Source organism: Bos grunniens, chromosome 8 (genome assembly GCF_055505025.1).
Source record: "Bos grunniens cultivar Pamir isolate PY7600 chromosome 8, Bosgru_T2T1.0, whole genome shotgun sequence".
In the NCBI taxonomy this organism is placed as follows: domain Eukaryota; kingdom Metazoa; phylum Chordata; class Mammalia; order Artiodactyla; family Bovidae; genus Bos; species Bos grunniens.
This window is the reverse complement of record NC_141172.1, coordinates 51,131,310-51,153,514: the sequence shown is the minus strand read 5'-3', so window position 1 is coordinate 51,153,514 and position 22,205 is coordinate 51,131,310. Positions and strand designations below refer to the sequence as shown.

The 22,205-nt window shown below is 41.7% G+C and overlaps 1 protein-coding gene across 45 annotated transcripts in view; it reads right to left on the bottom strand.

The window, feature by feature from the left end:
* Positions 1-22,205, bottom strand: part of GCNT1 (glucosaminyl (N-acetyl) transferase 1) — a 220,675-nt gene that overhangs the window by 181,057 nt on the left and 17,413 nt on the right. For 12 of the 45 annotated variants that reach the window (XM_086415588.1, XM_086415587.1, XM_086415598.1 and 9 more), the window contains one exon: positions 7,600-7,720. The exons of 22 other annotated variants lie outside the window; for them this stretch is intronic. Coding sequence is in view for 10 of the 23 variants with exons in the window: in XM_086415598.1 (XP_086271724.1) it covers positions 7,600-7,720 (121 nt within the window). In the remaining 13 variants the exon portion in view is untranslated. Of the gene's footprint in view, positions 1-7,523; positions 7,721-8,042; positions 12,044-12,254; positions 12,333-14,076; positions 20,887-22,205 lie in introns of those variants that run through there. 11 more of the 45 variants (XM_086415603.1, XM_086415602.1, XM_086415593.1 and 8 more) reach the window with 5 other exon arrangements.

Here is a 22,205-nt window from a genome sequence, read left to right as displayed (position 1 = left end):
TAGTTGCTCAGTAGTGCCCAACTCTTTGCGACCCCATGGTCTGTAGCCCACCAGGCTCCTCTGTCCATGGAATTCTCCAGGCAAGAATACTGGAGTGGGTTGCCATTTCCTATTCTAGGGGATCTTCCCAACCCAGGCATTGAACCCAGGTCTCCAAAATTAAGGCAGATTCTTTATCATCTGAGCTACCAGGGAAGCCCCAGTAAATGACTAAACCCCTCAAAAAATTGAAGAAATGGCACCAAAATTTTGCAAGAGGGACTGAGTGACAGCTGACTTGGGAGATATCAGAAAGCTGACCCCTTGAAGCAGGCAGCAGAGAAAGCTGAGCAGCAACTCAGTCTACAGCACAGTCCCCCCAGCCCTCCCCTCCCACTACCAGCCACTGATTCCTCCCCTCCAAACACTCCAGAGTTGGCAACACAAACTCCTCTGGAAGCAGGACGAAGTGGAATAAAACTCCACTGAGTGGAAATCTACTTAAAAGACTCTTAAGACTCCCAGACCCCTCCCTCTATTCTTCATAATCCAGTAAACACCCTTCCTGACCCCACCAGAAAACTTCGGAAAACATGAAATAAAATATTTGACCTGGAGGGCACAAGGCACAACTGAGGGCAGGAGTACCAACCGGAAAACGAGGGAATTAAGTCAAAAGTCCTCATTTCCAGAATACCGGCCGGCCGGTATACATAGCTCATTCAGCCTCAGAGAACAGAAAACTACTTGATATCCAAGAAAAGCTCATGACACAAAAGAGATCAGAAACAAACAGAGGAGGTTATCAGGTTAACTATTTCCATATAATCAACCACAATCCTTAGTGACAGAAAATAAAAACAACTTATTATTTCTCACTACTTTTGGAATTGGTCGGGCAATCCTTCTGGTGTTACCTGGGCTCACCTAGGCAGTTGCATGCAGATAGAGGACTGTCCAGATTGGAGGGTTCCATACAGCTCGTTCACATCTGCATGCAGTACTCAATGTTAGCTGGGGTGCCTCTCATCATGTATAGGCTGGATGAGATTCCTTATCTGGCAGCCACAGGGCAGCATACCAAAAGAGCCCAGCAGCTCCAAAGCCTCATAAGGGCTAAGCAGCAGAATATACACAACATCACATCTGTTATATTCCATTAGAGAAAGTCACCAGGCCTGCCATGATTCCAGAGGAAATAAGGTTTACTTCTGGATGGGAAGGGATGCAAAATCACACTGCAAGGGGGCACGGATACTGCAATGGGAGGAATTTGTACCCATTAAATATTCTGTCACATGGAGAAATTAAGATCAAGAGATGACAACTGCAATGATGAAAAAATCCTAGAGTTTTTATCAGCAAACACATAAGACAAACTATTACAATCATGAAACCAGAACAAGAGACTATGAAAACGGAACAGAGAATAAAAATGAGCCCTCAGAATCAAAAGTATGATAGCTAAAATTAAAAATTAAATTGAAGAATCAGAAATTAAAGTTAAGGAAAGCCCCAAGACAATAGAGCAGAAAGATAAATAAATGGAAAATAGGAAAATGAGAAAATTGATACAGAAGATCCAACATTCAAATAACAGGCATTCCACTGAGAAAGAAGATAATGAAGGCAAGAGGGGTGAAAAGGAATGGGATGTGGGAGGGAAGTTCAAGAGGGAGGTGACATGTATACCTATGGCTGATTCATGTTAATATAAGGCAGAAACCAATACAATTTCAACCTAGAATTCTATATAACCTGCTGGGGAATAAAGGCATTTTCATACAGTTGCATGTAACTTTTCTCAGCAGGCTACTGCAAGAAGCACACCACCAAAAGACAAAGCCCATCAGTAATTATAAAAACAGTACCACTATTTTGGAATGCTTAATATGTGCAAGGAGCTCATCTAAAGGATTTACCTAAACAACTCTTAAGATCTTCAGGATATACATATAATATCATATATGAAATGAGTCACCAGTCCAGGTTCGATGCACAATACTGGATGCTTGGGGCTGGTGCACTGGGACGACCCAGAGGGATGGTATGGTGAGGGAGGAGGGAGGAGGCTTCAGGATGGGGAACACATGTATACCTGTGGCGGATTCATTTTGATATTTGGCAAAACCAATACAATATTGTAAAGTTTAAAAATAAAATAAAATTAAAAAAAAAAAAAAAGATCTTCAGGATAACTCTAAACAGAAGACAATAACTACCAAGGTCACTAAAGGAGTTCTTATCCAAATTCCACTGGAGGAGAATATACCAACAAGTAATTCTCTAGACACCAACCAGGTGTCTTACAAGTCAGCTGAATTCTGACAATATCTAACCAGAGACAGTGTCAATTTCATGGTTTAAGAGTTCAGTCTCGCCAAGTCTGACCTTCAGACTATAAAATCAGAAATTTCCACAATCCCTTCCTCAGGTTCAATTAATTTGCTAGAGCATCTCACAGAACTCAAAGAAACATTTTACTAAGTAGATTACTGGTTTATTATAAAAAGATATGATAAAGGATACAGGTGAACATCCGGATGGAAGAGATGCACAGGGCATGGAATGGGAAAAAGATGCAGAGCTTCCATGCTCTGAGAGCCCCATTCTGCAAATCTCCACACTCGCACCAAGCTGTCCTGGGTTTCTATGGAAGTCTCATTACATGAACGTGATTGATTAAATCACTGGCCATTACCCAACCTCCAGACCCTCTCTCCTCCCCAGAGATGAGCGGTAGGGATGTAGGGGGTGGGACTGAAAGTTCCCACCCTCTAATCACTTGGTTGGTCCTCCTGCAACCAGCCCCCATCTTCAGGTGGGATCCAAGGGTCACCTCAACAACAGAATAGACAATTTTTGTTGCTCTCATCACTTAGGACATTGCAAGGGTTTTACAGGAGCTCTGTGCCAGAAATGGACCAGAAAAACAAATATACATTGATTATAAATCACAGTATCAGTCACAAAGCTAGTAAGTGGAATAGCTAACATTCAAACCTACACAATCTAGCCCCCCAAGTTTATATTATGCAGCTGGCACTCCACATTTATGGACTCTGTATCTGTCAGTTCTGCATCCTTGAATTCAACTAAACTCAAATCAAAACTATTTGGGGAAATTCCCTGGCAATCCAGTGTTTAGGATTCTGCACTTTCACTGCAGGGAGCATGGGTTCAATCCCTGGTTGGGAAACTAAGATCCTGCAAGCCATGAGGGCAAGAAAAAAAAAAGTGATGTATTAAAAAGAGAGAAAGAAAGAAAAAATTACACGTGGCTCACATCCTATTTTTATTGGACACTGGGATTCTAGGGAGTAGGAAGTTTTGGGGGCACTGAGAAAGGATTATTTTTCATCACTACAACTTTTTGTTAAGAGACAACTGTCCATGGGTCCCTCATATTTCTGCACATCTTGCAGGTGAGGTACTAACTGCCTTTTCATTCTGGACTGTTTTTTTTAAGGCTATTTGTGCAGTGAATAGCCTTGAAAAACAGACAGTGCTTCCCTCACTAGCAAAGGGCCAGTGTGCTTGCTGCTGCTGCTAAGTCACTTCAGTCATGTCTGACTCTGTGAGACCTCATAGACGGCAGCCCACCAGGCTCCCCCGTCCCTGGGATTCTCCAGGCAAGAACACTGGAGTGGGTTGCCATTTCCTTCTCCAATGCAGGAAAGTGAAAAGTGAAAGGGAAGTCACTCAGTCGTGTCCGACTCTTCGCAACCCCATGGACTGCAGCCCACCAGGCTTCTCCATCCATGGGATTCTCCAGGCAAGAGTACTGGAGTGGGGTGCCATTGCTTACTGTTGGGATAATAAATGCAATACCTCTGGGAGCAAAGGGGAAGCACGTTCAATGGCCCACCATAAAAGATGCAGGTTCCCTAAGCTCAGGGTTCCTTCCCTGTAATGCAACCCACTCTCTGTGCAGATTATCATCTAGCTATGTTCATACTGCCCTGTGGGAACTAGGACTTAAGAACCTACATGAAAAATAACAATACTCTGCTCTGTTATTGCTATAGGTACTAAACTATGCCTTGTGTTTGGCCCAGGAATCTTAGGTCTTCTGCAAGCATCCATGAAAACTGACAGATCTGCTAGCTTTCAAATAGGGTAAAATCTAAGCCTTTTGATAGGTCTAAGAGCTTTGATGTTACACTCTTGTGGATATATCTGCTTTTTCAAACAATGTGCATTTATAAACTTTGATTAACATAAAGGCTACATTTTTCTAGTCTTAAAGGTGGTGATAAAATAAGAGCTATAATGATAGTCAATGAGTTTTTAAACATAACTAGTATAAATTAATATTCTCAAGTCTTGGTAAATAAAATAATTATTAAAACATTTTTGCCTTTTTACATCTTCATTAACTGTTTAATCTCACATCAAAACATATTTAATAATTATATAAAATTGTGAAGTACATAGTAAATATAATTAATGGAAGTCTCAATGACCTGTCCCTAATTTAAATGAGATGAAGGTTTCATCCATGTGGTCATTTACAGAAGAAAAATAAATAAAAGGTTCTCCATGCCTGAATTAGAAGTATGAAATGGCAACCCACTCCAGTATTCTTGCCTGGAAATACATGGACAGAGGAGCCTGGTAGGCTACAGCCCATAGGGTCACAAAAGTGTTGGACACGACTGAGCGACAGAGCACGTGTGCCTGAATCAATAACATGAAAAGTTTTACAGAAAATTTTTTCCATTTATTCATTATACTACTATAGGACAAAATGTCATTTAAATAACTAACTTTTGCATTTCATTCATGCCTGGAAATAGTATTCATTGTTCTCAATTGTCATCATTTTCTCCCCTGAGGCTAGGCAGCTGATGGCCTAAAATAAGAACTAAAACCTACCATTTCTGCACACAGGCTTGGTAGGACCCATGAAATACACCCCAGTCTGCACTATTTCAGAGAGGAAAGCTTTAAGTCCTCCTAGAGGAAAAGAAAGGATCCACAGAGGCTTCCTCAATTACAACCCACCTGAATCCTGAAAATGGGTAGGATTTAGGTACTAGGAAAAAGGAGAGAAAATTTTGCTGACGGAGTGAAAGCCTGAAGCAAAGGAAGCCGGAAAGGAAGACAAGATAGTGATGTGTAACAGAAGCAGCTTTAACAAGAGGAGGAAGGTAAGAAATACTGGCTGTTTACCACTCAGGTTCCTTAACCCTAGGGATGTCCTTTTAAATTCTAGTATGACACGAGGTCTGTTTCTCAGTTATAGTGAACCACAACAATGAATAGATGTTTATATATATACACACACAGAGAGTGGAATATTCTTCACCCTTCAGAAGGAATCAAAATCTGACACATGCTACATTCATCTTTGTTAAGTGAATAAGCCAGTCACAAAAACACAATACTATACACTTCCACTTAGAAGGAGTACCTAGAGTAATTAAATTCATAGATGTGGAAAGTAAAATAGAGGTTACTACAGCAGTGGGAGGGGGAAAGGAGAAGTTATTGTTTAGTGAGTACAGAGTTTCTGTTTAGGATGATGAGAAGTTCTAGAAATGGACAATGCAGATGGGTGTACAACACTCTGAATACACTTAACGCCACCAAATTTTCCCCGACTCCATTAGTGACACAGTTTTATACTTGACGGTTATTTTTTTTAAGCTCTGTTATGATTTTTAAAAAGATGCCACTGGCTTGTACCTTGACACCTTTGCACTAGGTGTGTACATTTAGGCAAAAATGTTACTTAGAGGAGGCTTTTTAAATTAAGAGAAATTTGTTAGGAGTATAGGCAGGAGTGTCCCCAGGTGGTTTGAACACACAAAGACAGACCTTTTCAAGTCTCATGCCATGAAAATTTGGAGATAAAGAACAAAGATCATCTGTCTGGCTGTCTCTCAAAGACCAGTGTGTTTCCTATTGCATTCGAGGCTAGAGTATTAGCCCAATTTCCTTCAAGTACAAGTAACAGCTAAATGTGAAATGCAAAAAACCTATCCTCTAAGGCACTAAGTTCGTTCACAGAGGTGGACCTCATCAGAGTTAAATAGAGATACATCTATTTATGCACAGACATACACACACACACAGTTTGTTTTCTGAAGGAATCTTCAACCTCCTTACCACTACATGCCAAAATAAGTATAAAAGGTCTCATTGTTCATTTCAAAATTCCAGACTGAAGAGTAATAAACTTTTTTTTCTTTCCTTTTTTAAAAAATGAATAGTAGGTGGTTTATAATACTGAAGAGAGCACTGAATAGAGCATAGTTTCATAGAAACAAAATTTTAGATTTCAAAGGTATCTTAAGGTTCATTTTCCCCACTCTTACTAAATAATTTTAAAGATGAAAAAATCAGCACACAGAGTGTACACACCTGGCAAGGTCGCCCAGCAAGAACAATTCTTAAGCAGAAACATCTTACCAGTGAGTGGCTCTGGTTTCTGTCCCATCCAATCATCATGAAGCCCCACAGGTCCCGAATTTTTTGAAATCTTAATTTTAAATACTCTCGGGTTTAAACACTTGCTGGGTTCCAAAAATTCTAATTCTAAAATAATAGATTCTGTCTTGCTTTTAGAAGAATTCCCAAATTTCCAGATCATACCACCTGTCTGGATTTTCAGCTTGCTAAGCAAAATCGTCAGAGCAAATATTCTGAGTCCATACAGAAAAATAAACAACCATCAGCAGGAATAAGAAGTGCTCTCTCTTCCCAGTTTCCTTCAACATGTTAAAATCCAGCTCCACCTGTTGCACACGGTCCCTTCTCTGAACCACAGTGATTGCCCCCTTCTTCGAAATCCAATATCATTCACTATAGGAAGCCACAGATGGAAACAGCGGGGTGAAGTCAAACACAATTGAGAATAAATGCTAACTATGCCAAGTCCTAATGAGTGGCTTCAGTAAGCCACCTAACTTCTCTGAGCCTTAGTTTCCTCATCTGAAAAATGAAGCTTATAATCCCCTATTTGGCTGGTGGTGATTCAAAAAACAAAAACAACCTATAAAGCAACTAACATGGTAATTAGTATGCATCAGTTTGTCAATAAACAAGGGTTATCACCATCCTTGGTCACTTAATTCCACAGATCCCCATCTCTGAACTGATCCAGGCACCTGCTCGGTCAGCTCCTAGTAATCAGTAATCTAGCCTCACCCTTCATGCCCACCCCTCCACCACCACACCACCATCCCCCCCAACACCCTACTCACACTGCCCCATGGGCCTTGCATAGGCTAATGCAACCAGTAAGGACTCAAAGAATGAACAAAACAAGTCTACATATTGCAAAATCCACTCCCTTCCACTCCAAAAAAGGTAGGGTGGTATCTTGGATGCTTCTTGTTAACTGGGCCTTCTACCTCAGTCTTTTCCAGATAAAGAATCTAAAGTACAGTACTTAAATGCTCCAAATTATAGCCTGTGAGTGTAATATGAATTCAAAGCACTCTGTGTTGGATCTCACAAACTGAACATCTACAACAAACCCCAAAGGACTGGCCTCATGCTGGGTGGCTCCCATCCTATCTTCAGGATTGACCTACCTTTCTTAACCTTTCTGCACTTCAGTCTCCTCGCCTGTGCACAAGAGCAGATGAGTTCAGTGAGGGGAACCTATACCTGAGTGATACAGCATTCTGCTGTTCTTCAGCAGATGGATGATGGACAGGACCAGGTGTGAGAAGGCTGAGTTTTGACTGAGTTGAGGGTCAAGAGAGCACAGAATGGTAGGGAAGTCCCACTGCAAGACAAAATCTTAATTAGAATGTATTTCCACAAGTCTGAGATCTTATTTTTCTTCCCACATTGACAGCTTTGAAAATGACAGGCATTTGATGCATTTATACACTATGTGTTCATTACTATGGTGGTTTCTTTTTTGTAATTTCCTTTGTTGTTGCTCAGTCACCGAGTCATGTCTGACTCTTTGCAACCCCATGGACTGCAGTAATTTCCTTAAGGACTCATATTAAGTGGATGATGCTCATACAAATGAAGTTATTGCAGAATTAAGGACATTTTAAAAAATTGAAGGAAATGTTAGGCAAGTTCTTTTTACATACATGTTCTCTTTAACAGTTAAGGAAACTGAGGCATTCACTGCTCTGATGACCATCTGCTGGTGATCTGCTCCAGCTAACCAGCAGAGGTGAGGTGGGGCTCAACCCACAACTGACTCTGGGGAGAGAGGAGAGGGAGCAGAACAGTCTGACTTTCTAGCCAAGAACCACACTGGATCCAGTTACTAACAGCTTTGAATCATACCTTGCCCTACCTCCTCACCTTACAAGGAGCCCCAGAACCTTCCAAGTCTTCCCTCAGGAGTAACTATGACACAATCTCCTCCTAAAGACTTCAGACCAAAGGTACAACAGAACAACTTCTTCAACCCTCAGGTACACATATGTGAGCTGAGCCAACGTTCCCTTTAAGAAGCTTCATAAACTTGATGGGCAACCTTTATCTATCATTTTATCCAAATGACATTTAGGTCCAGTTGTTGAATTTGAAATTATTGCCCAAGAGTGAAGGAATTCTGTATGTAATGACAGAAAAAATAGTGTTTGAGATGATTCAAAGATGAACTATGGACATGTACGAATATACTTATATCTTTGTTTTCTCTTAGCTTTTCCTTGGAATTCCAGGAGGACTCTTAGATCAACATTTATCAATTTCTATGGCTCTTGATGCTCTTTCAAATAGACTATAGTATTTACTTAAACTGAGTACCCTAATATCTGAGTATCATTTTCTCTATATTGACTCTATACTTATCTAAATTATGTAGTACATATTCATATACTGTGTAATTATTTTTGACCTATTCCAACTTTTAAAATGATACAGCAGAGAGGCTTCATTTTGTATTTCTTTTGTTGCTAGTGGCTCCATATGAGTATGTCTACATGTGAGAGAAAGAGTCTGGTAGCAATGATTTCTACTCTAGAGCCAGACTATCCAGTTCAAAAACTGAACACAGTCATCTACCAATTCAGACTTTAAGCCCTTAACTGCTCCAAGTTTCAGCTCCTTCACTGGTTAAAATAATAATAATTTTAAGCAATTTAATTGGGTTAAGGATCCTACATACATTAGTTTTTAAAGACAGTAAGTGAGCCAACTGGTAATATGCTTAAACTATACTTGATACAAGTCATGCTCAAAATTCCCCAAGCCAGGCTTCAACAATATGTGAACCGTGAACTTCCAGGTGTTCAAACTGGTTTTAGAAAAGGTAGAGGAACCAGAGATCAAATTGCCAACATCCGCTGGATCATCAAAAAAGCAAGAGAGTTCAAGAAAAACATCTATTTCTGCTTTATTGACTATGCCAAAGCCTTTGACTGTGTGGATCACCACAAACTGTGGAAAATTCTTCAAGAGCTGGGAATACCAGACCACCTGACCTGCCTCTTGAGAAATCTGTATGCAGGTCAGGAAGCAACAGTTAGAACTGGACATGGAACAACAGACTGGTTCCAAATAGGAAAAGAAGTATCTCAAGGCTGTATATAGTCACCCTGATTATTAAACTTATATGCAGAGTACATCATGAGAAACGCTGGGCTGGATGAAGCACAAGCTGGAATCAAGATTGCCAGAAATATCAATAACCTCAGATATGCAGATGACACCACCCTTATGACAGAAAGTGAAGAGAACTAAAAAGGCTCTTGATGAAAGTGAAAGAGGAGAGGGAAAAAGTTAGCTTAAAGCTCAACATTCAGAAAACAAAATCATGGCATCTGGTCCCATCACTTCATGGGAAATAGATGGGGAAAAAGTGGAAACAATGACAGACTTTATTTTGGGGAGCTCCAAAATCACTGCAGATGGTGACTGCAGCCATGAAATTAAAAGACACTTAATCCTTGGAAGAAAAGTTATGACAAACCTAGACAGCATATTAAAAAGCAGAGACATTATTTTGCCTACAAAGGTCTGTCTAGTCAATCTATGGTTTTTCCAGTAGTCATGTATGGATGTGAGAGTTGGACTATACAGAAAGCTGAGCACCAAAGAATTGATGCTTTTGAACTGTGGTGTTGGAGAAGACTCTTAAGAGTCCCTTGGACTGCAAGGAGATCAAACCAGTCCATCTTAAAGGAAATCAGTCCTGACTGGAACGACTGATGTTGAAGCTGAAATTCCAATACTTTGGCCACCTGATGTGAAGAACTGACTCATTTGAAAAGACTCTGATGCTAGGAAAGATTGAAGGCGGGAGGAGAAGGGGACAATAGAATTGGTTGGATGGCATCATCGACTCAATGGACATAAATTTGAGTAAACTCCGGGAGTTGGTGATGGATAGGGAGGCCTGGCATGCTGCAGTCCATGGGGTTGCAAAGAGTAGAACACAACTGAGCGACTGAACTGAACTGACTGAACTGATACTTGATATATAATGAACCTTCAATGAACATTAGCAGTTTATTATTATTGCTTATATTTCCTCACCTGGACACTGTTCAAATCTTTAACTTATATCTATCCCAGGGATCGAATCTGCGTTGCCTGTGTCTCCTACCTTGCAAGTGGATTCTTTATCCGCTGGGCCATCAGGGAAACTTGTAACTTTTTTCAGAGGCCCCCAAATAAGAAACTGTATTTGAAGTTTATTAACAAATACCTAAATATACTTAATTTAACTCCATAGGAGCTATTATACAAAACACTATATTACACAAAAAGCTATTATACAAAGCCTATTATATAGGTTCTGAGGAAAATGCATCTCCCTAATCTCAAAGAATTCACACAAAGGTTATTTGCTGAGCCTTCTGGGGGAAATTATAGGCTTGGCAAAAAAAATATAGTAAAAAACTATTTTGGAAACAATGCATCCATTGTAAAGCTGAAACTTGAGATTGTATCTATTCTGCTAGAAACACCAGCTCTGGGGGCAGTTACTATGTTGTGAAGGTGGGGTAGATTCTGTGATCCAAAAAATTGTGAGAAATGTGGTCAGAAACAAAGTTAGACAAAATGCTGCATTCCTGGGCTTCTTCCTCCTCATAGCTCGTAAGATGGCAATGCTTACCATGAATATTTAAAGACAGGTACAAGGGACAAGAGTATTCAGCATTTCCCAAACTTATTTGACCAAGAACAGACTTTAGAGCCACATTACCAGCCCGTAAGGAAAAAACTCAGCTAGTCCCAAGTCCCACCCTCCTCCTTAACTAAACAAGCTGGGCCACAGGGAAACAAGTGACTTTTCTAAGGGTCAACAATGAGAGGAAGGCTGAGCGTTCGCTCTGAACTTCACTGTGTCAGAGTGTGCCTTTTCACACTCTACTGCTTTCCCTCAACCCTGTTTGGTGGGAGAGGGGAGTTGGGGGATAGGAGGGGCCATCCACAGAGGTCCAGAAGGGAAATCTGATTCCTATGTGGTCAATGCCATTAAACATCTTTTTTTCCCCATCTGCTTTCAATACAGGTCAAATTTCACAACCAAAAACAGGAGGAAAAAAAAACTCTTTGTGTGAGTCCACCAAGAGATCTGGTGTATGTTTCTTACATCACACTCTATTTTTAACCTCCCCATCCCACCTCACCCTCAACAGTATTAACAAGGAGCACGGTCAAGCTTCCGTGTAAGGCTGACTTCCACCATGTTCCAAAATCACATCTACCATCAAACACTGGGCCCTTTGCTAATGGCTCCAATTTAGCCCAGAGGACAATCCTCAAAGTGACCAGAAGCATCTAAGGATGTTACAGAACCAAACTCGGGTCCACGCATCTGTGCCAATCTACTGACACTGGGCTATGGTGAAGGAAAATGCATCCTTTATTGTTAAGTCTGGGGCTGCCAATGCTCAAAAAACCCTGAACTCTTCAATGGTTTGGAGGGAACAGTTTTTATAGGCAAAATTTGGGGACAGGTCTGCAGGGTATGTGGAGAAGGAAATGGCAACCCACTCCAGTACTCTTGCCTGGAGAATTCCGTGGACAGAGGAGCCTGGTGGGCTGCTGTCCATGGGGTCGCACAGAGTCGAACACAACTGAAGCGACTTAGCAGCAGCTGCAGGGTATGTAACCTTCCTCTGATTGGCTGGGGGTGAGGAAGAAACAGGGTGCTGTTCCAACAATCTCAATCATCAACCTTCTGGCTCTAACCAGTCAGGGGCCCACAGACCTGTTCTCAGCCTGAAGTTATCACCCTTCACCCACGTGGGAGGCCGTATTACCAAAGAAGAGCCTCAGGAGGAATGGGGATGGCCGTATCATTGTCTCTTGACTGCTTCTCCTTTGTTTCTGCTTACCTTCACTCCTCTAATGAGTAACTATTTGAATCTGCCCTTTGGAGCACAGGGAAGGTCTAGGAGGCTAAAATCTTTTTCCTACAAGCAAGAAGTGGGGGTGAAGAGGAAAAGTTAGAATTTTATATAACCTCCTATTCCTTCTGCCTCTGTAACTCAGCTTGCTCCTTGCAAAGTCTGGATCATGTAGTTCTCAGAAAGTGGGGGCTCACAATACTAGGAACTGGAGCTTATCTCACTCACCCCTGTCCTGCTCTTTGCAGTTGCCTAGCCCATGCAAACCCACAAACCCACTTAATCACACCTGTCCATGTACAAAAACCCTTTTGGGGCTCAGAGCTTGGAGGGTCCGCCAGAATAATAAACCTGAGTTCTCCAACTCTCCAAGCGTGGTGCTTGGTTTCTGGAATACTGGTTTGTGCAACATTTCTGGAGGCCCCAGAGAGATTCCAATCGTGCCCGCCCCTTGAGCCTTTGGACTGGTGGCTTGGCTAGGCTGGAGCGAAGGAACCCTGGGGTAAACGAGCAGGACACCACCGGACAGGATTCTGAGTTCTCTTTCGGACTGGTGTCCCGACTCTCTGGACAATCGAGCCCTGACTGGGCTCGTTGGAGGGACGGACCAACTCACCAGGAATGGCCACAGGATCAGCTAAGGCCCCGAGGCCAGTCCCCAGTCAGGCCTACCCCAGTGGGTAGAAGAGGAGACTGATCACCTCCTTGGAGCTCCCAGGAAGGGAGCAACAGTTAAGGAAACCTGAGGACTTGGGAGAAGGGAGGCATGATAGACTCCAAATGATTGTGACTGCATAACTGCTGATTGAATGGAGTGAAACTTTTTTTCTTTTTGGAAACTGCAAAACTAATTCTTCTTGTATATGCAATTAAAAACTGGCTCGTTGAAAGGCCTGCCTAGGGAAAACCTTGAAGTTAACCCTTTCCATGTCCTTGAAACACACATCCAACTTTGCCTGAGACATCAGTCTTGGGCAAATTAGAACCTCAAGCAAAGAAAAAAAAGGGGGGGGGGGGTCAAAGAGGTATTTTAAATCTCAAACAGAAAACTATAAGATCTCTGTCTGTCTGTATTTATGTATGTCTCAGTGTATATCTTTTTTTTTTTTAATAATATTGTTGAAGTTGTAAATGAATTCTAATTTAATTGGCCTAAAAAAAGTAAGCGCTTAGAAATCAAACAATTCTAAATACAAGAAAAATTAACCTAAATAAATTTCAGGTTCATGTAAACTGGGAAACATTCAATATTAAATATCTAGTATTAATGTTTGTTTGCTAATCTAATAAGGAAGTAGGATGTATGTTTTTAATAAAGAAGATATAAAAAACAAAATTACATTTTATAAAGGGAAAAGAAAGTAGGTTTGACTTATAGGTGGCTGTTATGGAAAGTGATTAAAAACTCTGTGGAAAATTGTGCATGGTTAGAACTAAGAAACCTATATGCAGGTCAGGAAGCAACAGTTAGAACTGGACATGGAACAACAGACTGGTTCCAAACAGGAAAAGGAGTACGTCAAGGCTGTATATTGTCACCCTGCTTATTTAACTTATATGCAGAGTACATCATGAGAAACGCTGGGCTGGAAGAAGCACAAGCTGGAATCAAAATTGCCTGGAGAAATATCAATAACCTCAGATATGCAGATAATACCACCCTTATGGCAGAAAGTGAAGAGGAACTAAAAAACCTCTTGATGAAAGTGAAAGACAGTGAAAAAGTTGGCTTAAAGCTCAACATTCAGAAAATGAAGATCATGGCATCTGGTCCAATCCCTTCATGGGAAATAGATGGGTAAACAATGGAAACAGTGTCACACTTTATTTTTCGGAGCTCCAAAATCACTGCAGATGGTGATTGCAACCATGAAATTAAAAGACTCTTACCCCTTGGAAGGAAAGTTAGGACCAACCTAGACAGCATATTCAAAAGCAGAGACATTACTTTGCCAACAAAGGTCCGTCTAGTCAAGGCTATGGTTTTTCCAGTAGTCATGTATGGATGTGAGAGTTGGACTGTGAAGAAAGCTGAGCGCCAAAGAATTGATGCCTTTGAACTGTGGTTTTGGAGAAGACTCTTGAGAGTCCCTTGGACTGCAAGGAGATCCAACCAGTCCATACTGAAGGAGATCAGCCCTGGGGTTTCTTTGGAAGGAATGATGCTAAAGCTGAAACTCCAGTACTTTGGCCACCTCACGCGAAGAGTTGACTCATTGGAAAAGACTCTGATGCTGGGAGAGATTGGGGGCAGGAGGAGAAGGGGACGACGGAGGATGAGATGGCTGGATGGCATCACCGACTCGATGGACGTGAGTTTGAGGGAACTCCAGGAGTTGGTTATGGACAAGGAGGCCTGGTGTGCTGCAATTCATGGGGTCGCAAAGAGTCAGACATGACTGAGCAACTGAACTGAACTGAACTGAGAACTAAGTTTAAAATAAATTTAATTAAGTTTACCTAAATGAGTTTAAAGTAAGCTGGTGTAAAAACTTAAATTTGGCCTTTCTCTCTGTTAAGAGGACATACTTTCTTCAGATGATGAACTGCTTTTAATTATAGATTTAACTTTCTTTACCTCTTAATTGATCTGTTCTATATTTACCTTTGAAATCTTCTGTTAAATTTGGCTAAGTAAATAACTGTTATTTCACAGTGACTTATATGATCCTGTTTGACTGAGTGTTATAAACCCTTCTGATATTTATTGACAAAACTTCCTAAATAACTTGACTTCCAGCTAAGTTTGAGATGCTTCAGAGGGCCCCTGAGACATCCCAAAGAGCTATTAAGCTGCCTGGGTTCATTGGACATGTTAAATTACATGGGAAGTACTGTTAAAGGAGTGAAAAATCTTTTTAGGTTATACTGCACGGTTGGTGTTACTAATATAGATATCCTAAAATTGTATGAAATTCATATAGATCTGACATACCCTGATAAAATATGGTCAATTATAATTCTAGTTATCATATTAAAGTGTTACATATCACAACAATGACCAGGTTTCTTTGCCAATTATAATAGAATCAGATTTTAAACATGCCTTCTATGGTTTTACTCTCATGCCTTTAAAAGAATACTGCTAGTTCTTCAAGATATATGGAAAAGACTTTCTAAGATTAAACAGATAAACAAATTTTGTTATTAACAGTAAGCTGGTACCAGATTGGAATTTGGTCCTCTGTTTAGAGAACAAAGTTTACTTAGAATGCAGATTTTGATAATAGATTATGAATTTCTTTGCCTTTAAGTGATTTATATTTGTTTTAAAATCTTTTTGTTACCTTGGTAAGGTAAATAAAATTATTTAAGATTATGGCACATGTAGACAAAGTTCATTCTGCTTCTACAAAAAAATAACCCCTCACAGTAAGACTTTTGCTATCCTGATGTCCTTAAAACATGGCAATAGTCTGCTCCTAAATCAAGAAATTAAAAATGGATAAACAACAGCTAAAAATCAAAGAGCCAAGGCTATGGGAAATCCAAGACAGCCTCTTGACTTTCCCCAGCTCCCTGACAGACCTCATTTTTATTTGATGTGTTAAAGCCTTCCCTGGCTACAGTGTTAAGGTCCTCACAATGAGTTCTCCAAAAAAAATTATATTTCACTGAATATTAAGTTCTAGTTTTGTTAATTAAGGTCTATGCTTACTAAGACTCACTTCTGAGATAGTTCCTTGTTATGTTATACTGCTAAAAGGTTTAATTAAGTTATTAAAAAGGACAATCTAAGATAGTTTTTAAAGCTTATCTCAGTAACCAATCTTTGGATAAAGGTCAGATGCTCCATGATGCACAACCAGGAGATTAACACTTGCCTAGGAATGATGCTAAAGCTGAAACTCCAGTACTTTGGCCACCTCATGCGAAGAGTTGACTCATTGGAAAAGACTCTGATGCTGGGAGGTATTGGGGGCAGGAGGAGAAGGGGACGACAGAGGATGAGATGGCTGGATGGCATCACCGACTCGATGGACATGAGTCTGAGTGAACTCTGGGAGTTGGTGATGGACAGGGAGGCCTGGCGTGCTGCGATTCATGGGTTCGCAAAGAATCGGACACGACTGAGCGACTGAACTGAACTGATAATCATTTAACTGAGTCAGATGACCTGGGGTATACCAGGCTACACCCAATGAAAGTTCTGGACTTAAATTCTTGCTTGTGACCTTACTAATAACTGCTAGCTATATTATTTTCTATGTAGCTTCTTTCAGAAGATTATTTCTTATGGTACCAAATGTGTGACTGAGCCTGTGATAAAATGCTGATGTACAGTTCCATATGAAGGCAGTAACTGTAATAATGTAACTCTAGATATGGGAAGAAGCAACAAGAGGAAATATTTTCCTGGACCAAAAGGCTAGTAAGACAGGTATGGTTCAGAGACTTTGGCTACTTACAAGGCCTGGTCTAGTGACAACTCATTGAGTGGCCTGTCAGTGGAATCTTTGTTAGACCCAGGAGTGAGCCTTCCCAGCACTGTGGGACACAATGACCATTAAATGTCCCCAAAACATGGTCAAATATGTGGCTATGAAGGGGTCCTGCTGACTGGAATTTGGCCCTTGCCAGCTGCCTCTACAAAGATTAAATCATGACCACTACAAGATGCTGACCTTCAACACCCCCTTGAAAGGAGTTCAGGGTGGAGACAAAAAACAAGGCACTCTGTGCTCTGGGAAAAACCCGGAAAAACAGGCCTTCAGATAGTCAAATGTTTTCAGGGAGACATTTTTTATGAGTCCAAATTCTTGCATCTTCTCATACCTAGAGACACAGTAATGTCATGAACCAATGTCTGGACCTGGTTCTCCTGGATAGCCCCACCACAGCTTTCCCTACTTCTGTTAATCTTTGGGCCATGTATCTTTAACTTTCTTAAGCTTGTTTTTCCAAGCAGCAGTACAACAAAAATATCCCCCAGCCAACACCCAGACAATGCTGGAACAAGCTGCCTTATCATTCTGTGGATTCATCTCCCTCCGTAAATGCACCCGAGGTCCTCAGGCTACTCTCCCTTTGAGATCTTATATGGGAGACCACCCCCAGTGATAAAAAAAAAAGCTCAAGGGAGACCACCAACAACTAGCCAGCTGGAGATGTCCTGACACCTGGAAAAGCCTTCTGCCATATCATCCAAGAAAGCTTAGAAACGACACGCATTCCTTTGGGCAATTGGGTTCATCCCTATCAGCCAGGGGAAGAGGTATGGGTTAGATTAAAAACAAAACAAACACTTCAGCCAGTTTGGACAGGCCCTCACAGGGTCATCCTGACAACCTCTACTGCTGTTAAAGTTATAGGTGTCATCCTTTGGATCCACCACACCAGAGTCAAGAAGGCAGTGACTTCCTGTGATAATACCTGGAAAGCAGTTCAGGACCCCAAAAACCTCAAAGTCCAGTCCCAAAGACAACAACCCTCACCCACGAAGGACGCTGAGCCCTGCTCTAGTCATTCCGGAAGCTGACTAGTCAATGCACAGCAGACGCCTGAGGATTCTTCAGCCTTGCTCCAGCCACACTCCGGCAGCTGACTGGTCGACGCATGGCGGAAGCTTGAGGATCCAGCTATCGAATTATTAATGGATTTTCATTGTCAACCCTGGCCTCTATCCCTGAACAGTATTACTGCTGCTCTTCATTACAGGACCAACTAGACTCCCTGGCTGAGGTGGTTTTACAGAATAGGAGAGGGCTAGACCTACTGACAGCTGGAGAGAGAGGACTCTGCCTCTTCTTGAATGAAAAGTGCTGCTCTTATATAAACCAATCAGAAATAGTCAGGGACATGGCCCAACAGCTAAGGGAACAAATCATAAAAAGGAGAGAGAAACTAGCTAATTCCTGGGGTAATTGGAACAATATCTGGAGCTGGGCATCGTGGCTTCTCCCTTTAACAGGTCCTCTCTTCATGCTCTTTGCAGTGCTCTTGTTTGGCCCTTGTAGTCTCAATACGATTACCCAGTTCATAACCTCTCAGATTAAATCCATAAAGTTACAAGTGCTAATAGCTCAATATAGCCCCCCAAATGATGGGGAGCTCTGAATGTCTTACCAAAACATGAGATGATGCTTTCTACAATGAGTGATAGGAGCATCAAGAAAGGGGAATGAAGAGGAAAAGTTAAAATTTTACATAACCTCCTGCTCCTTTTGCCTCTGTAACTCAGCTTGCTCCTTGCAAAGTCTGGATCATGTAGGTCTTAGAAAGTGGGGACTCACAATGCTAGGCACTGGAGCTTACCTCACTCACCCTTGTCCTGCTCTTTGCAATTGTCCTGCCCCTGCAAACCCACAAACCTGCTTAATCATGCCTGTCCATGTATAAAAACTCTGTTCGGGGATCAGAGCTTGGAGTGTTAACTCCTCTGGGCCCGCTGGCATAATAAACCTGAGTTCTCCAGCGCTCCAAGTGGGGTGCTTGGTTTCTCGAGTACTGGTTTCTGCAAGGGGCACTAAAAGGCTCTGTCCTTGGGAGGGCCCCACAGGACCCTGCTTCGTTTCATGAATACTCAAAGGCACTCATTTTGATTTGTGCATGTGTTTGAAAATCTTGGCTTTTTGTTTTTCGTTTGGCCAGGCTGTGCAATGTGCCCCATCTTAGTTCCCCCACTGGGGCTAGAACCTGTGCCCTCTGCGATCAGAACTTGGAACCTTAACAATCTTAACCAGATGAGATCAGGGTGCTCCGTCTATGTGGATGGATTGGGATAGTCTAGAGGCATGTCCTATGCTTATACCAAAAGGACACACAAGCCTGACAAGTCAAGTAGCCTGGGACGGTGCCTAGGGCGCATTCCTGAGTCCAGCTGCTGATTCCACAAAATTCATGATTCCTTGACTCCAACACGTTTGTCAGCTGAATCTAACAGTCAGCTGACTCCTGCTGGAATGTTTGATTCCCTGTGCCTCAAGTCAAAGATTCCTGGGAAGGGCAATCAGAGCCCCAACACAGGACACAGCTGACCTGAGACTGGCTTTTTAACCTTTACCTGCCTGAAGAACTGCAGCCCTCCACCAATCTCCGCTTGCCAAAACTACCTAAACTGGCTGTGTGGGTTCATGGACAACAGCACTGACATGGTTAGTGAATAAAAGGATGGACAGCCACATGACTGAAAGCATTTACCTGCCCCAGAGCAAAGAACTGATGACAAGATTTCTGGAAATTCCACGGCTTTTTGTGTTTGTATCTTAAAGTGTTCAAACTGGCTTGTTGAAAGGAAGTTTATGTACACATTTCAAGAGAAGACAGTATTCAATACTTTCCAGAGTGTGAACATTTATTTCAACTCTTATAACAATTTCATTTTCCACTGAATGAACTACAGGAGCATGGGGAAGAGGCAGTTTTAGATTAAAGTTTAAAAGGAAGCAAGTTTCCAGACTACTGTGGGGCAGGGGGTAGGGGAGACAGCAGTTTGGCTCAAAGCTTTTAATGATAAGCTTGCAAAAATTTTTACTATGAACAGCTAAGAGTAAAAGCTTTCAGTAAGTACATTCAATATATGCATATTTCTTTCAAAATTACAAGTACTACTGTACATATGTATCTTTAAATGATGTGCATTACAAAATAAAAAGATGAAACAGAGTTAATTCAGTTCAGTTCAGCTTAATTAAGGCAAAAAACTTCTTGCTCACTACAAATTTGTAACTAATATTTGTAATGGAAGCAATAAATTAAATATGGCTCATTATCTTTGAAAACCCCAGTTAATTACTTTGCCATCAAGTGCTTGAATGACTGCTTCCAAGCTCAATGGCCTGTAACATTTTGCTTTAATGGCCGTCTAGGGTGACAAGGATACACTGGAAAAACAGAAGAACACTCTTAGCTCTCCTTCCTAAATCTTGATACTTACTTCTCTGTCTATCCACCAGTTACACAAAGCTCCTTGATGAGATTCAGCTGGTAAGTTTCAATCAATTGTTCTTGCAAATTAGCCAGGCATCACATTTTTATAAATTCAACAAATAGATTCAAAATTTACTGACACTCTTCACCTAAAACACTTTAACAGGTAGACAATTTTGCTTCCAAGCTTTTTCTTTGTGGAGGGGGAGAGTTTTGGTTTTCTAAAAACTTTTTATTTTATATTATAGCCAATTAACAACACTGTGATAGTTTCAGGTGGACAGCAAAGGGACTCAGTCATACGTGCCATTTTCCTCCAAAGTTTCAATGACTCATAAATCTACCATATTTCTTGGCAACATGTTCACATTCAATGCAAACATTTCCAAATGGTTATTTCCAAATGCCTCTGTAGCCTAAATTACTTTTGAAATGTGGTCACTCTCCCTCTCCTTGTGTGAACTTCACATTTATCTTGGATTGTTCCTGCTCTACAAAGTAACAACAACTACTGATGCATGAGGGGTGTGTGTGTGTGCGCGCGCACGTGCTCAGTCACATCCCATTCTTTTGTGACTCTACGGACTGTAGCCCACTAGGCTCCTCTGTCCATGGGATTCTCCAGGCAGGAATACTGGAGTGGGTTGCCATTTCCTTGTCCTGGGGATCTTTCCGACCCAGGGAGAGAGTCTCCTGCGGCTCCTGCACTGGAAGGCAGATTCTTTACCACCTGGGTGGTCACCTGGGTCACCTGGGAAGACAATTGCAACTACCGACAGGCACAGCAAAACTGGGAAAGGGCATTTGCAAACCTTGTCTTTTGCTAAAGAAAAATGCAGACACCAGTAAACTCAATTACTCTTAGATGTGTGCCTGCAAGAGAACCAGGGAAGATAAGCAGTGGAAAGATGCCCTGCCCACAGCATTACAATGGATGATAAAGCATCTGCCATCTGAAGCTGCGATGCTTTTAGCACACATATCAAGAAGGTGACTGCTCAACTTCAGCCCCCTGGCTGAAGGGAGATGGATGAGAGAGAATGAATCTCAGGAAACCTGGAACCCACTCACAGGTAAGTCTCCATTCACCGTTTGAGAGGTGCCATGATTTAAAGCCTTTGTGTTCATAAAACCTCATAACTCCATGATACTGTCACTGGCAAATTGCAACACTTCCCAATACACTTAGGGGTCAGGTGAGGATTCCTCACCTCTTCCTCCTGAGAAAATCACACTCCCCATACAAGACACCAAATCTAGAAGGCACCACACAACAGAGACTGGAGATGACATAGCTTGACTTCTTTCTTAAATGTTTACAAAATTATAAATAGAAGGTTTCATATGTTCCTTCAACATCCCATAGAATTGTCATTCACCTCCTTCTTTGGGCGCTAACCTATTTCATTCATAAGGGTCCGGACCTAACTGTTCATACACAACAGGCAAATTCCAGGCAATGGGCTGGAGCTCAATGGGGCAAATGGCTTTAACTGGTCTGGTATCCCAGTGAGCGGCTCTCAGCCTTGGCTGTACACACATTAGAACCACTGGGAGCTTTCAACGAATACCAATTCCCTAACCCGAGAGATTCGATGGAATTAGTCAGGAGTTTGACTTGAGTGCCAGGAATTTTTAAAGCTGCCAGGTGTTCCTACTGTACAGTCAACACTGAGAACCTGGACACGAACCTGCAAACTGACAAAGGAGCTAGGGAATACCCTTCCCCTCCAGAAGCCTTCCCGGCACCCACCCAGGGGCCTTGATGTTCAGCAAAAGCAAGCTCTCAGGTGATGCCTTCAGTCATCAAGTATAAGGTCAAAGGTGGTTTCAAGAAAAGATAGTGAGAGGCTATTTCAGGTGTATAGGGTTGAGCTATTTTCACAACACTTCTGACACCAAACGTGGGTTTTTTTTTCCCTCCAGATACAAGCCAATTCTGACACCAACTGGGTACCCAAATATTCAGTTCAATTCTGTCATAAACTAGCTGGAGTTAGCCCAGATCCCACATATTAAGGGCTTAGTCCCACAAGAATGCCTTCTGCAGGCATCAGCTGCAAACGGGGT